At 39.0% G+C, this 16705-nt stretch overlaps 2 protein-coding genes across 5 annotated transcripts; both read right to left on the bottom strand.

Moving 5' to 3' along the window:
- Positions 1–9360: 9360 nt before the first annotated feature.
- On the bottom strand, positions 9361–16166 carry LOC109998555 (4-galactosyl-N-acetylglucosaminide 3-alpha-L-fucosyltransferase 9-like). 4 transcript variants are annotated; one of them, XM_065952501.1, is made up of 5 exons: positions 16143–16166; positions 15852–15956; positions 11779–11888; positions 11487–11682; positions 9361–10662 (listed from the first exon to the last, which is right to left on the bottom strand). In XM_065952501.1, the coding sequence occupies exons 4-5, from the start codon at positions 11600–11602 to the stop codon at positions 9546–9548; spliced, it is 1233 nt and encodes a 410-aa protein (XP_065808573.1). In that variant the 5' UTR covers positions 11603–11682; positions 11779–11888; positions 15852–15956; positions 16143–16166; the 3' UTR covers positions 9361–9545. The 4 variants fall into 4 exon arrangements, with proteins under 4 accessions (XP_065808573.1, XP_065808575.1, XP_065808572.1 ...); XM_065952503.1 differs by having other exon boundaries at positions 11487–11541; XM_065952500.1 differs by lacking the exon at positions 16143–16166 and adding an exon at positions 14669–14704 and having other exon boundaries at positions 15852–16107.
- LOC109998553 (4-galactosyl-N-acetylglucosaminide 3-alpha-L-fucosyltransferase 9-like) lies at positions 12577–16164 on the bottom strand. The gene is made up of 3 exons (XM_020653443.2): positions 16143–16164; positions 15852–15956; positions 12577–14704 (listed from the first exon to the last, which is right to left on the bottom strand). Exon 3 carries the CDS (start codon positions 14702–14704, stop codon positions 13616–13618), a length of 1089 nt encoding a protein of 362 aa, XP_020509099.2. The 5' UTR covers positions 15852–15956; positions 16143–16164; the 3' UTR covers positions 12577–13615.
- Positions 16167–16705: the final 539 nt, after the last annotated feature.

Here is a 16705-nt window from a genome sequence, read left to right as displayed (position 1 = left end):
CTTCCAGCCGACCCCTACTGCGCAGACTCTAAATGAGCAAAATTTCAGAGTGAGGGCCCCTCATGGAGTTTGGATTCATCTTTTTACAATGGTAGGAATTTGAGGCTTGTTGCCATTTGAAAATACACACTGAACGATTACCCCCCCAATACAAACTTACACGTTTGAGTCGCTGAAATTGGTGTTACCAAGTCCTTAAAAAGTCCTTTCTTAACGGGTAATTCTTATGATCATCAGTGTTCAGGCCATGAAAAGAAACATTACAAAAGGGTTGTGAGATTCATGAGGCAACAATAAGGACCACCTGAAACTTAAAATCTCATCTTAACCTCAAAGAATTAAATCCAAATAATCTCTACATACTGGATTTTGTAATTTCCCTTTCCTATAATGTAAAAGAAAATGCACAGATCATGCAACAATAGACACAAATAACTCTCTTTATTCTCCTCAACAGACACTGGAATTGAAACACCAAGGCCAATTGTTCCCCACTGGACACAAATCCATCCTCCCTGTGTGCTATAGGAGTGACATATCCTCTGTATCCCACCCCTCTTTCACCCTCTCTCCGTCTCTGTCCATTTCTCACTCCTCCAACATTATCCTATCGACTGTATCGCTCCGACCGGTAATTTATAACACCTTCACTGTAGTCCCCCATTCCAGGGATGTAGCAAGGGCTCTTAAGACACTATTGATTTTTATTTGATTAAATGTCTTGCTGGTTTGGAGCAAATTAGCAAGAGTTTAATCAAATCACAATCGATATCTACTTAATAATCCCCCAACACACAACCCACGCAAACTAAGGTAAAAATTCACAAGTGAATAATGGGGAGAAAAGGCATCGGGATGAAATAACCATGTTTGCATGAGGAGAGAGTCTCTGCATGAGAAATAGTGGACTCATGAAAATGTATGTTTAGATATATAACACATATCACATTGATGGTTATGTTTGATTTTAAGACGGGGATGGGCAACTTTGGTCACAGCAAGGGCCACATTCATTTAATTCTCACTGCCAGAGGGCCAAATTGTAGAATACAAAAACTATTACAGTCAATTATGTCTCAAATTTAACTCAACATATACCAGTGATCAAATATTAGTATGGGCATGTTTCTGGTTTTCATGATTTCACGGCAGATGTTGTCATGTTTTCTTCATGTTTCCAATTAATTGATATGTGAAAATGTAGTTGAGGGCCACGTTGAGGGTTGATGTGTTGATGGCCGCCAGTTGCCCACCCCTGTTTAAAGACATCGAGGGCTATGGTTGTCATTTCCTAAACGGAACAACACTTGCAAGATACTTCAGACAGATTTGGATTTTGGAGCTGGATTTTTTTACAAACTTGACCCTTTATTCATCACTCTTACTGTAAAAAGCCACCCTCCCAGTTCGGCGGTCTATTTGAGCCACCTCATATCCCATCTCTCACTATGCTCTGTTAACGTCACTACTGCCAAAGCATCAGTGCTGCACTCGTGCTTTGAGCAAAAAGTCACCCCATGCAGCATGCACACGTAGGCCCCGGTTAAAGGCAGGGTTGGTAATTGTCGAAAACTAGCATGATTTTTAAAGTAGCATTCCCTCAGTGCTCCGTCTGCACCCACCCCCTCCCCTCTGTGCTCCCTCAAAAGCCACGCCCCCTCACTTACATGCATGAGCACTGTGCTCCAGAAGCGGACATCAGCTCACCTCTTTGAGTGTGGGCTCGTACATAAATGAGAACGAGCAGGGAGACAGGGAGGCGTGTGATTGGTTCATCGGATTGGTAAGTCATGGCAGACATTGGTGGAAGTTTTTACAGGCTTACAAACTGATACAGATGATGGATTTTCTTTGTTCCTTTTTTGCAGAGCACATGAGTTATTAATTTCTGTCAGGACCTAAAGACAACTTCAACCACAATCTGAAAAAGTGTATCAGGAGAAAATTAGCAACCCTGCCTTTAAGGTGGTCTCATCATTCCCCAGATGTCTACATGTAAGACACATCTTACAAGCTCCAATAAAGACTTCAAATGCCTATTTGAAAAATTTACTTTTCCTTACTTTTTATCCAGTAACAGGCAACTTACTTAGACTTGAACTTGCAGTTGTTTTATGGTCTTCTGACTATTCAAAGCACTTTTAAACCACAGGTCACACATACACATTCACACACTGATGGAAGAGGCTGCGATGTAAAATGACCATCAGTATTAACTAATCCTTATCCACAGGTATAATGTTTCATTATGTTCATGTGTTTCACACTGAAGAAAATCAACACACACGAATAAAATGTGTTCCTGTTCAGACGTCACATCATTTAGTTACATGCCCTTTGTCCCCGGTGTGAATTCTTCCCCCATGCATTCCCCTCAGAGTCACAACAATTCATGAACGCGTCTTTGTGTCCTATAGCCGGTAAACACCATTTATCATAATCCCTAAGATTTCAAGCGAAGCTGTCTTCAAAGTAATGAAGGTTCAATGTAATTAATTAAATGTTTATGGACAATCCCAAAGACTCCTAATAGAAACAAGGAATACTGATATTGCAATCGACAGATGTTATAATACGTTTGAGATTTGATTTCTGTCCTTGTTCTTTTGTAATTATGGTGCAATCATGTGATGAGAAGTGCATTTATCACATTATAGGCTCACATTTGTCGGATGTGTAGCTCTGATGGTGCTCGGCTTAAACAAACATGTTCCTGAGTGATATTTCAAATGTTCATCGGGAAATCTTATAGGTGCAAGAAAAAACACAGAAACCTTTTGGGGATGTCTTCTTTGCTAGCGTTGAACAAAATGATAAAGGATAAACAACATGACCTGTTTTAAGTCTTGACACCATGAGAATAGAAATGTTGATGATGTTTAGTGGTCATTTTTCATACATTGAAAAAAATAAACTTCAGGGTACTTTTAGAATGTTTTGCAAACGGCTGAATCACTTTAAAGGAGCTGTATGTAACGCTGACACCTAGTGTTTAAAATGGGTACTGCAGTCCAAATTCTAAACATCATAGAGAGCTGTGCCCCCCCCCCCCCCCCCCCCCCCCCCCCTCCTCTCTAGAGTGGATGCTCACTCAGGTCACCATGTGGTGGACTCTGAAGCTTCAGTGTTTATCCAGCTCTGCATGGGTCTGTAAACCTTTCTGTGTTCTAACCTCTCTCCATTTTTCAAAAGCATCTCCAATATTGATCCTAGTTTGAGCACGTTTCTGCTCGTGGAGCTTATTAGAAACATGCAGAGGCTTTTTAGGTCGGCTACAATCACTTCTATCTGAACCACTTCTCTTGACCCGCTTCCATCGCTGCAACACCTGTTGACCTGATGACTGCTCTCATATCTGGGAAACCGAGGGGCGTCCAAAACGGCCGTCTGTGAGGTCGCCTTAAAACCAGCGCCTACCTTCTCTGGTCCAAACAAATCCAGAGCATTCAGGAGCAGAATCTAAAGTTAGAAGGAGGACATACTGGCTGCTGCATTGTTGTCAGAGAAGCCAGCACTTCAACATGTTTCCTTAATGTCTGATGCTAATCAGCAGCTAGTCATGGTGACTAATGTCACCTTAATTTAAAGTGTTACCCATATTTTTCCACAGCTGTAGATGCAAAGGTTTTGATTGAAACACTAAAAAAAGTTCATTATGAAAACAATTTATGATATGAAAAGGCCTATTGTTAAGGTAAAGAATATATGTCGGAAATAAATGATCCTCAAATACAAACTTTAAACACTCATCCTTTCTGTAGAGGTTTCACTTCAGTCTGTTTCTCGCACTTGTCCAATTAATTCTGGATACAAAAAAAAGCTGTTCAAGAGTTAAAAAACAACATGTTTACTGAGTGTCTGTGTTTGATTTCTTGTAAACTGAAGGAACTTTCAAGATGTCTTTCAATGATAGCAACCTTTCCCCTCCCCTCCCACACACACCTCGGAGGCTAACTCGTAACCTTCAGCTGCTCAGAGTGAAAACAGAGAGAAGACGGAGCGGAAAGTGCAAAATGAAAGTGCAAGATTTCCTGTCTATAGTTCCCCTCTCTTGTTTTTTTTTTCTCTTCTTTCTGCAACAGACAAAAGACAACCTCAATTTGTGTCAAGTGCCGTTTTAAGACCTTGGGATTAAAGCTATAAAGTGGCATCTGTCAGGGCCTTTTGACGCCCTGGGGCCCCCCGCTAACATCTGAGAGCCAACGTGCTGTTGTTGGGTATCATCTCCCATCATATCATGTCAGCGGTGAGGAGCCGGGCCGATGAGACAGGCAGCCGTCACAGGAGCTGACAGGCCTGATTCACGTCAAGAGCGCTTCATCCACAGCCGGGGTCGATCGAAGCTGACTCCACGCCTCTCTCAGCCAAAAGTGGATATCCATCCCGATGTGCATCACACACAGTGTTGTGGGGGCTGGCAGTTGATAATGAAGAGTGGCTGATGTTAAAGAGTCTCGGTGACGGGGATGAGATGAGAAGGCGAGTAGAAAAGAAGGCCCTGATGTTTGATATTTTATGTCACACAGAAAATAGAAGCTCATGTCTGCTCCGCTTGATGGAGGGAAGCGGATAAGTTCACTACCACACATGAGATAACGTGTCGTCCCCGTTTTGACAAACTGCACAAATATGATGGAGAAATTAACTTGGATCAATTTGAAGTGACATGAAGACATTTAGAGGCTGATTTCTTTTTACCAAAAACTGTGGAAGTAGCAGATCCTGACAACCACAGACAACTCTAATTTGCTGATTTTCAACATTAGTGCATTAATGACACAACTAAATAACTCATTTGTTAATTTCCTTATTTCACTATCCATCACCTCTAGAACAAAGTACGGGGGCGCTGGTGGCACAGTGGCTAGTGCGCGGGCTCCATGTACGGAGGCTGTCGTCCTCCAGGCGGGCAGCTCGGGTTTGAATCTGGCTTCTGTCCCGCATGTCGTTCTCAAATCTCTCTCTCTCCCTGATCTCCGACTCTATCCACTGTCCTATCTCTCCAATAAAGACACAAAAAAATCCCAGAAATGAAATTGAAAAAAATAGTAATAGACTCACACTGAAAGTCTGTATTGATGAGCTGAATCATTTGTTTTCTATACCGCTTTTTTTTCCCCGTTCAGGGTCTCAAGGGGCTGGAGCCGATCCCAGCTGTCATTGGGTGAGCAGCAGGGTTACACAATGGACTGTTCACCTGTCAATCACAGGGCTGACATATACAGACAGACAACCAGCCACACTCACATTCACAATATTTATTTTTTTGGACTGTGGGAGAAGTCAGAGTACCCAGAGAGAAGCCACGCATGCACGGAGAGAGTATGCAAACTCAGCAAACACAGAGAGGATTCTGTCAGATGGGGATTTGAACCAGGAACCTCTATGCTGTGAGACAACAGCGCTAACCACTGCACCACCATGCAGCCCTATACTGATGCAGGGCACGCCGGAACAAAAACCATTGTGCTGACGGAACGTAGCGTGCATGTGGAAATGAGGAGTCACACTAACTTAAAAACAACAAGAGAAACAAAAAAGATGTCAAACAAGTATTTGTAACTGCTGCTGCTGGTCTACAGCGAAAAGGATACGCAACCACTTCAGGGAGGTTTCTTCTTATTCGGTTTAAAATGTCAGATTTTTTTATTTCTAATTTGAGGACAGTTTTCTTTTGTAGCTCAGAGCTACAGTGTAAACAGTTTCCTGAAGGGACAGAGAGTTAGAGTGACACAGGACCGCAGCCCCTTCAGCAGCTGTCACTACATCACCTCCCCTCCTATCTCCTCTCTCTTCTCTCACTGTGTCTGCCCGGCCTGCCTCGCCTTATCACTCAAGGGTCTACTAATTCACCAGCAAGGTTGCCCTGATAAGCCTTTTTCTACAAGTCTCTGTCTCTCTCTCTCTGAGGATGGACAGCTCCCAGTGTCCTCTAACATGTGTCTGTCTGGATGTGACGGTGACACGAGGACCCAAGGGTGACAGCGCTGCTTGGCCCTGAATTAAGGGGCATTAGAGATACGCTGATAAAGTGACACAGACAGTGGTGGAGGAGGGAGGGGGATGAAACAGGGAGGAGATGGACTGGAGGAGAGGAGGTCAGAGGAAGAAGGAGAAGAAGAAGGAAATACAAGAAAGAGCGAAAGAAAGAAAGAAATGCAAACCAAACTGAATAAATAAGAAAAAAGAAAAGGGAGAAAAAGACAAATAAAGGAATGAATAAATAAAAAGCCAAGGAAGAAAGTAGGAAAAATAGAGGAAGTAATAGCGAATGCCATGAAATAAAGAATCAGAAAAAAGGAGTAAATTAAGAATAAAGTAAGACAGGAGAAAGAAAAAGAAAAACAGACTGACAATAATAAAAAGGAAAAATAGGAAAATGAATAGCCTACATGAATGCAAGGAAAGAAAGAAATGAATAAAAGCAAAACAAAATGACAAAGGAAAGGAAGGAAGGAAAGAAGGAAATAACTGAACATGGAAAGAATAAAAACAAAGGAAGAAGGAAAAATAGAGAAAGAGAAAGAAAAAATGAATGGATGAATACAAGGAAAGAAAGAAATAAAGAAACTGACAAAGGGAAGGAAGGAAGGAAGGAAGGAAAGAACTGAAAATGGAAATACAAAAAAAGAGAGAATGCAAAGAAAGAAAGCATGAAAGAAAAGAAAACTGACAAAATAAGATAAACAGAGAAAGAAGACAAATAAGAAGTAAGGAAGAAAGTAAAAATAAAAAAATAAAGAAAACTGACAACGAGAAGGAAGGAAGGAACTGAAAATGGAAAGACACAAAACAAAGTAAGAAGGAAAAATAGAGAGAAAAAAAAGGAATAATGAATGAAAGAAAGAAAGAACTCCTTATTCAAAGAAGAATAGTCATGACCATATTTGGAAAGAGGGCGGAGCTTTAAAAAAAGTCCACATGTAACTCTGGCCCTGGGTGTGTGAGGAGCATTTATAACGTATTGTAGTTTCAAGAAAATGAAAGTAGGGAGAATAAAAAGTTTACAGTCCTTCCTCATGAACGACAACAATTCTTTAGATGATCCTTTTCTTTTCTTCTTCTTCTTTCTCAGAAATACAGGGAAGCTGCAAACGTGCAGGCCTGCCTGTGTTGTGCCTGGGAGCATGTCTGAGTCTGTGACAACAGCCCGAGGCGTTTTCTGTATATTGTCTTATAGCGGTTAGTGCGTGTGTGTGTGTGTGTGTGTGTGTGTGTGTGTGTGTGTGTGTGTGTGTGTGTGTGTGTGTGTGTGTATGTGTGTGTGTGTGTGTGTGTGTGTGTGTGTGTGTGTGTGTGTGTGTGTGTGTGTGTGTGTAGCCTACACTTTAAGACTTTTGGAAACAAAGAAAATAAAAACAAGAGGGGTGCACTATGAAGCCAGGTCAACATACCCAGGTTGTTGTTTTTAAAGGCTTGCTTAGAGATAGAGTTAGAGTTCATCTGTATCACTATGGTTATCAACATTATCTGTTAATTCAGACTATCTTGTTGAGGTTTCGGGGGGCGTTTAGACGCTCTGGCCTGCTGCGTGCGTGCTTCATCCAGACTGTTATGATGAGAAGTCAGAGTCTAAAGGAAAATAATTGTGATTAAAACCTTTACTACTACTTAAAATAGGACCATATGGAAAAGGGAAGTGCAATAAGGTTGTATACTTTCACTTCATTAAATACTTAGTATGGGGCCGAATAGAAGTCAAATCAATGTATCGATGATAAATAGGCTACCTATAGATCTTTATTAGCCTATCTGCATTTTAGCTGCAAAACCGTGTTCCCCGGACTTTGCAGGACCAAGCAGGAACATGATGCCGTGTTCTTAGACTTCCTCATAATTCTGAATAAATGATCTGCTTGCATTGAAGCACTCTAAATATAACCAGACTATGAGTGCAGAGTTACCATGGTGATCTACCCAGGTTAAGAGACCAGTTTACCATCAGGTAAGACAAGATGGCTTGTTCAGCATCTTTAACAAAAGGTAATGACAGGAATTAATGGATTCAAAACTAACAACATTCCAGTGACAGGTGCTGTTCACCTGCTGGAAAACAGTTAAACAGTATAGGTCCTATAATCAATTCACAGATATTATGAACTTATCACTACACTAATATATCATTATTAATCTTTTTCTTTCATTAGCAATCTTTTCTCAAGTAACAGTATCGTCTTCTGGGAGCTATGGAGCCACTAACAAACATTTCATAAAAATTCTGATCTAAATGTGCAAAAGGGATAAAGACTCAATGTTGTCATTGCATTAGGTGGTAAAACTCTGAGGATTCAGAGCCTTTGCACAAGAGGACTGGCTTTGTCAGGATTGCATTGAAAGAATATATACCCTAAAACATGGGGCAACCAGGCTATACCCACAGTATTATTTATCATTATAGAATTGTAGACTTCATTCTTTAAATTTCAGTAGCAAACTTTAAACTGCACATTTACACATTCATGGTCCATCAGGTTGGTGTTCCCTCCTTCTTCAACAGTTATTTTTGAAATAAAAGGGGCAACATCAAAAGTGCTAAAAGCTGCAGTGTCTTGAGTCCAGCTGCAGAGTCCACCTGATTGGCTTACTACGTGAGCATATATAACGCCAAACTTCATAGAAAAATTATATTTCTTTACAATATGGAAAACCATTGTTTTGTTTAAGATAATTTTGTGCATGTAAAGTAAAAAACAAACCAATACACCAACTACATCATGCTTTTTTAAAAAGGCTGGAACATGTCATGGTGGATAATCAACCTCACACTTGATTAAACATACATCACATTTGAAAAATTAACAGAAATCAGGATGAAACGTTTAGATTCCTGATGGGCCCATGATGACACAGAGTAGTGTAAATACAACTCTTACTCTCTAAAGAAACATCATCTTCAAAAGCTCCAGAATAACAATACAATAAAATACCATGTCATTTTAATTGTAGTGTGTTCTAAAAATTGCATCTGTCATGAAGACAACTAGAGATTTTGTCTTCATTTCGGTCTTGCACCAGTGAATAGAAATTAGAACATATATTGCAAAAAAAATGATGAAGTTATCAAACAACATCATAATTGTAGTTCTATAAAGGTCATCACTATGGCACACATTAGTGTCGCTGTATAGTGGAAAACTGTACTTCTCCAACCTCAGAAAAGAGTTTTCCTCTTACCAGGGAACATCCCTGGTAAACATAAATATATCAATTAAATACAGGTGAAATAAAATAAAAAGTCACTGAAAAATGTGTTATTTTACTCATAGGTCATGGGGAAATCAAATCCTGCTTTTGAGGCTATCTTAAAAAATGCAAAATCAAAAAGAGATTGAAAGCACGGCTGTTATCTGTGCATGAGAAGTCTGGAGAAATGTCTTTTTATCAGAGGTCAATGATAATATTTCCCTTCCCAACCCCAAATGCTTCACCTTAAGTAATTAAATGCGTTCCACCAAAAGTAACATTGCTGCTCTGGACAATTAAATGCACCGTTGATACTTATTCAACTTTAACCAGCTACAAAAATCACTGAATGTGTGAAAACATCACCCAAAGAACCACTTGTACAGATCGGGAACAACTCTGTACACTTTGTTAATGCTCAAATAATGACAAGCCTGGCAAATACCATGCACAAACTCATAATTCTCCTCGGTAAAATGAGGCCTTGTGTTGTAGAATTGCCGCCAATCAAAGTATCTCACATAGGAAAAATAATCTTTATCCAGCTTCAGGAGGAACTCAGCCAGTTTCGCGGGACCAGAAAAGTCATTAACATGTATGAAAGATGTACCCGGGACAAAATCTTCATAGTTCAATCGTGGTGGGCCCAAAACTATTGGCACAGTACCTGCTGCAAGAGGTCCATTGAAAGCCTTGGTGATGTAGTCTCTGTGAATTGAATTCTCAAAGGAGAGGTAGAATTTGCAGCTGCTGATAGTCAGGAAATAGTCCTCACTTTTTGAGAACTCTGCAGAGAAAAACACATCCACCGTGATGTGTTTTACAAGCTCTCTGTAGTAGTTAGAGCTCTCCCTTGATTCTGTGAGAAGGACGTTGCTATCGACAATCCAACAAAGCAAGCGTTCCTTTGTTGGCAGCACAAAATCTTCATCCGTCTTCTTTTTAAAAGACACTGGCCAACGAACCTGGATATCAGCATCCTTCCTGTAGCTTAGAGTCAGATTGAAAAGGCCTTGAATGCCTTCTATCCTGCGCGTGTTCGAAGGGGAATCTGTGTTTAACCAGATCCACCTCTGAAATCTCGGTCTGACTGAGGTGGGGAGGTTGGAGAGATCGTCATTGATGCCTCTGTGAAAAATCAAAACTCCATGAGAGCTGGAGTATAAGGATCTATTGTCTGTGAGATGGCAGCTGTCAATCCCGAAAAGAGTGTCACAGGCTTGCAGATCAAACCTTTTGTTTCCAGGCCACATCCACAGCAGCATGATGGGCTTGTTCTTCTTTTGTGTTGTTGCAGTGCGGTTTGCTGTGCTATGAAATTCAACCCGCTTTCCCCATTGTTTTGGTTGAGCCAGGGGAGGAGGACATCTGTGAGATGGGAGTGACTTGTAGTACATTAAAAACAGAACTACAAATCCAGCCAGTATTAAACTCCCTGTGAGGATGACTTTTAAAACGGGAGCACAGGCCTTCGTACACCTGCAAGGAAAGAAGAACCCTGTGTCAAAATCATATTTATTTTGCTATCAGCAGCAGGTTCATTTTAAATGTTAGAAAAGGTTATCCCATCGAGTTTCAAAGAAGCCTCTCTCTTGACAAATTTTGGAATGCAATTTTAATTTTTTCTAATCGATCAATAGAACAATGAAAAAAATGACTAGCCTCATTAAGGACAAAAATGTCCTCTTCCAAAAAAAACTGCTAGAAAAAGAGTACAGAATAATATTTGTTCCTTCTTTAAAGGCTTCATATGCAATTTTTTGATCCAGCAGATGTCGCCCTTGAGCACCAGCATGAAACCGAAACAACTTGCGCTGCATTGTTGTGTTAGCATGCTAATGCTAGTGATCTTTATTATGCTGGTATCTTCACACTGCATGTAAATTTACCTGAAATGAGCGTGATCTAGAAACACAGTTAAGCAGTGAGTACAGTATGTTATTCTTCTTTTCTCTAGTCCCTCAATTAAACAACTTTTATTCGCGAGGGGTTTCCAAATGATTTCTACATTTAAGTGTGAAAAATCGCATATAAAGCCTTTAAGAGGTTAAATTAAACTGAAGCCAGAGGGTACACCAATGAGCGTAAACTTGTGGCAAGAAAAAAACCTTCTTTTAAACAAACAGAAATCTTGACAAGAACCACACTCATTGTTAAACAACCATGAGCCGCGTGTCTGCAGAGAGGAATAGGGAGAAAAGAGAGAGAGACAAAAAACAAACACAAATGAAAGACTGACTACAAAAGGTCTCTTTAAGACAAAGTGGAGTCAAGTGTAACATTGAGAACAGAAAAGTACTTGCATGACTTCTGGAGCTGAGATGTAGCTGGTGGGAAGGCGAGTGTGTAGATGTTCACCTGCAAAATATCTGACAAGTGAATTTGAATAAAACCCTGCTGGCGTTCCTCTTGTCTTCATGTGTGCCACTTGACTGATGCCACACCTACTCGAGAGAGCCAACCAATCAAACTGGACGGTCAGGATATGCTGTAGTAAACCTGTGGGTAAGGTATGTCAACATTTCACACATTTCAAGCATGCATATACTGTAAACATCTCCTGATGAATGGACAAACTGGTAACCATTAACTTACCCGATATGTGTTAATTTCAGTTTTCCCCCAACATCTGATGGTCTGAGTTGTTGTTTAGTCTGATTGTTGGTTGTGTCATTAATCTTTTGTAATGTTATCTTTAATCGTTCCTGTAAAAGAAATGAGATGAAATGAAATGAAATGTGAAGTTCTGTTGTATTCTTTATCTAATGACAGCTATGTTACTCAGTACAGATATAATCCTGATGTCAAAAAAATATAATAAAGGAATTCAATTTCACCAGAAATAATAAATCATTGACATATGAGGATTAAATAAATCCTTGAGGATTAAAAAAATTGAAATAAAATAATCCCCCAACAGTTTAAAACTAATTCAATGTAATGTGTTCAACTTGCACTTATAAGATTCCTAAAAGATTAATCTAATTTTCAACCATGTTTCAAACATGTACATTCATTTACATGTGTTGACATGAGTAGGAAAAGGTCGTGAGGACTCTCTTTCTACAACTTTCCAAAACAAATCATTGAAACCTAGATATTTGCATCAGCCTCCATTTTATGCAGCTCAATAGCCAACCTTTCACCTGCATGAGGGTGTGTTCATTGGCAAAGCAAAAAGGAACCTTTCACAGAGAGTTGAATCAAAGCAAACACCAGAAAACAAAAGATTGTAGCCAGTTCTACTGGATCAACTAAGTGATGCACAAACAGACCAAAAGTGAACGGATGACCCTGTGTGAGACAGACTTGATCAAGTTGCAAATGATTTCCATGGAAAACTGAAAATGATTGAAAAAAGCTAAAATGAAAAACGTGAAACTAACAGATGAAAACCTTGCAAATCTACATTTTATTGAATTTTAATACAAATGTATGTAATGCAAATAGAAACAATAAAAAAAGCAAATGGCCATTTTTCTTAAAAAAAGACAAATGTATTAATTGAAGTACTGTTGATGAACTCGTGATCTATCAACTTATCATTTTCACCTCTTATGCAAGTCCTGAAAAGGGTTTTATACAATGTTTTCTATGGATTACAAAAAAGTTTCTAATACAAGTATTTTAGAATAAGTGATAGAAATATGGAAACCATGTCTTGTTTTGTTGTTATGACCAGAACAGCACAAACTTCAGTAAAGGGCCACAATACTTAACTCAAATAAAGATCACAAGAAAAAAAATGTTTTTTTTTTTCTAAATGGTATTATATCTGTATCAAACCTGTGTACATCTGTTTTGAATGTGAATTGTGACTTCAACTTGTAACTGGCTCAAGAATGTCAATGTCAAAGAGGGAGGCCACACAAAGATACTCATTCCAACTTGTATTTAATTAACGGAAATAATCAAACATATAGGAGATAATTAAGGATCAAACCACACAAAGGAAAATAATGAGTTTGTTGCAGCAGGCCAAATATTTTTAACAATTTAAAACTTTGCTTAAAAAATAGGTAATGAACCAGACTTTTAATGATTTGATCAAATTTCGAGTCCATATGCTAACCTAAACTAACTGTTAGCTAGCTGTTGCCTCTATAACCGCAGATGATTTTCTCATTCAACTGTCATTAACATGCGCAAACAGACTTTTTAAAACAAAATGTCCTGCTTCATGTTAATTGAAATTGCACATTTGACATTTAATTTACATAAATATGTTTTTTTTATTAATACATGATATTAATGCATGGTCAGGACAAAATCAGCAAGGACTGATCATTTCGCTTTGTCAACACAAAGTTCCTCCCTGGAGCTTTATGCCTTCCTATCATACAGTTTGTAGGCTTCAATGGGCAGAACATACAAAAATATGATACACAATCTTTGTAAAAAACAATCCCTGTTTGACCTTTGAGGAATGTTCCTATTTCTTTTGAGAGTACCAACTAAAAAGGTCGTGAACCACATGGAAATTTTGGTCTTTTGAAATGTGGTCACAGGCGAGGCAGATGGGCTGAGTGAATTCGTTGTTGATTGACAGGAGGTGAGGAGTGACTGAGTAAAACTTTCTCCACTCAAAGTAACGCATGTACTCTGTATTATTCTTGTCCAAATGGAGCAGAAACTCTGCCAGTGCTTTAGGATTGGGGAAATCATTGACGTGAATGAAGGCGTCAGAGGGGAGGAACTGCTCATAGTTTGCTCTTGGAGGACCCAAAACTACAGGTACGGTCCCCGCCACGAGAGGCCCATTCACCTTCTCTGTGATGTAGTCTCTGTGGATGGAATTCTCAAAAGCGAGATAAAACTTACAGCTACCAATAGTTGGGTAATATTCGTTATAGCCCAACTGGCGCCTGGTGTGAGCTCTACCAAAAAGGCGGATATCAATGTGTTTGGACAATTCTTCAAAATAGTTTTCCCTCACAAGTGTTCCAGTTCTTTTGTCCTTGTTACTGACAATCCAACAAACCAGCTTGTCCTTCTTGGGCAGGACAAAATCCTCTGTATTTTCAGTTTCCCTGATGGTGAGCTCATTCCTCACTATGATGCCTGCATCTCTTCTATAACTTAGTGTTAAGTTGAACAAGTTGTCCATCCCCATTTTCCTTCCTGTGTTTGTCGGAGATTCCACATTGAACCAAATCCACTTCTGAAAAGCTGGACGAAGACCCTGCGGCATGTCATTCAGATTCCAGGCTATGTTTTTATGGTAGAAAATGACTCCCTGTGCTTTGTTGTAGAGGGATCTGTCAGCAGTCAGAACACAGCTATCAATGTTATAGTATTTAAGGCAATCTTTGAAATCAAACTTCACGCCAAGAGGCCAGTACCACAACAGGACTATGGGCTTTTCGTTTGGATCCACGCCTACATGATGTTTCACTTTAACTGATGTAGATCCGCAAACATTCGATGAAGGCTCAAAATACAGACAGAATGTAACAAGAGAGCAGACAAGGCCAAAAGCAGCTACCTTTGCCATCAACATTGTTTTATTGGAAGTGGTCATCTGTGGACGAAGGAAAGAAAACTGATGTCATCACTTGGTGTCCAGATTATGAATTACAGCAAAAACTAAGCATATGGCACATTCTTTTTTTTTACATAGACAATGTTACATGACTCAAAGTTTGAGCTCTTCTACAGGTTAGATCAGCACTCTCTGATTCATGATATGAACTGACAAATAACTTTTCTTTTTCGCAAATATCTGACTCTATTTCAAAGTTTCTCTCAAGTTGCACTTCGGCATAAAAAGATATGAACTCAACTTTAAGTTCTGACAGGTGCACTTTGTTTGAAACATGCTCTTTGCTGTACATATTTTGTAACTAATTGTTAGAGCCATAGAGGACAACAGGTTAATATAAAAATATATTTTGCCCATTAGAATAATTTTGTATTTAAACGTTTATAATTAATAGAGTTTTTGCTTTTGAATTTTAGAATGAATTTAAATTTTTATATTTATCAAGTATTGAAACATTGTGTGTTTATAGTAGGTCTGTGTGGTTATAAGTGCTCAGTTTATGTGTCCTGCTGCTGCTGCAAAGTGTTCCTGCTGTCGTAAAGCGCAGCTAATTGGCGTAAATTGCCATGTGGGTACAGGTGAATAAATACTCAGACGAGCAGGACGAGCAGCAACAGTTTTCTGACCGTCACGGTTTTAGTTTTTGGTCGAATCCAAGAGGTTTTCTTTTAGTAAACGTGTGATATTTATAAGACCTTATTTTGTAACCGGCAATTCTTTTTTTTTTGAGGAATAAATTGTTTGAGTTAATTTGCCACTACACTAATTGTAAAGTTTGATGCTCTATCTAGAGGCCTTTAAACTCCAAAAGCTCTGGTGTTATGTTAAGCAGTAGATTATTAACCATCTTGTACATTTGCGCTTGTAATGTGAAGAGGGTTCAGAACTGAGTAGTAACTGGCTCTTCTTCACAATACATGAATGATTGTTTATTCCATGTCTTTAAGAGGTGAATATTATTATATTTATTGATACATGAGAACATTTTTTTAATTAAGGCACATAGCAGCTGTAAATTGCAAAAAAAAATTAAAAGATTTGCAAAAACAATCTATGTCTTTCAATATTCAACATATTTAAAATAATTTAGATCATCACCACAGAAAGAAACACAAAAGTTTCTCACCTTTCCACAGAGCACAGGGCTAGATGTCTCTCTCTCTCAAGCTCGGTAGTTAATAAGTGGCAGCTGTTCCTCAACAGTGGCGATCTGACATTGACATTCATCTGCCTAGTTCAACAAGAGAAACCAGTATTTACTGACAAATGAGAGCATTCTTTGTTATATGTGACTCCTTAGTCGCATTATCAACCATCATTGCTATGTAAAATAATCATTTTCATGAATAGAAAAAAAAAATCTCACTGACCATTACAACAGCAACACATTCTAAAATGAAAAGGGTTGAAAACTTACACTCTGTGAGCTGTGATTTGTTCCCATCCTTTCTCACGCACCTGCTAAAACAGCCCAGGCCATTTAAATAAACAAATGACAACAAAAATGTCATCTTTCTCCACAGACACGCCCAAGTCAAACCAGTGCATAAATACATGCAAATAAATAAAGATTAGAACATAGATATTTAAATACTGACTTATGGACACCTGCAGGGCCATTCTGCTGGTACATGTCGTTGTCAGATTATGGAAGGAAAATGTCTTTACGATTTGTAGAGAAGACAAGAGCAATGACTGTGGCAAAACAACAATAACTAATCAGCCCTATTTGTTTTGTTTTTTCCCAGGCTGTAAACATGTTAGTAATAAAGAGTAATTTCTTCAGTAAAAACAGGCTGTTTTGAATGTGGTGTGTATGTGACTTCTAGGGTCCTTGGAGCCAGCGGACCCTCAATGAACTGCAGAACTTTAACACTTCCACTTTGACTTCTCTTTTCAACACTGAAGGTTTCTGCTTGGTTAAAAGAGAAAAATGTGCGAGTCGTAGAACACACCCCAACATAAAAGATAACAATAATG

Source organism: Labrus bergylta, chromosome 3 (assembly GCF_963930695.1).
Source record: "Labrus bergylta chromosome 3, fLabBer1.1, whole genome shotgun sequence".
Classification (NCBI taxonomy): domain Eukaryota; kingdom Metazoa; phylum Chordata; class Actinopteri; order Labriformes; family Labridae; genus Labrus; species Labrus bergylta.
Note: the sequence above shows the minus strand (reverse complement) of the source record. Positions and strands in the feature narration are given on the sequence as shown.

Bases quoted from the DNA above. Each gene is read 5' to 3' on its own strand.
- LOC109998553 (XM_020653443.2), bottom strand. From the start codon at position 14,704: ATGACCACTTCCAATAAAACAATGTTGATGGCAAAGGTAGCTGCTTTT.
- LOC109998555 (XM_065952501.1), bottom strand. From the start codon at position 11,602: ATGAAGACAAGAGGAACGCCAGCAGGGTTTTATTCAAATTCACTTGTC. The intron at 10,663-11,486 runs GCAAGTACTTTT...CTTTCCTTGCAG, and splicing joins ATCTCAGCTCCAGAAGTCAT to GTGTACGAAGGCCTGTGCTC.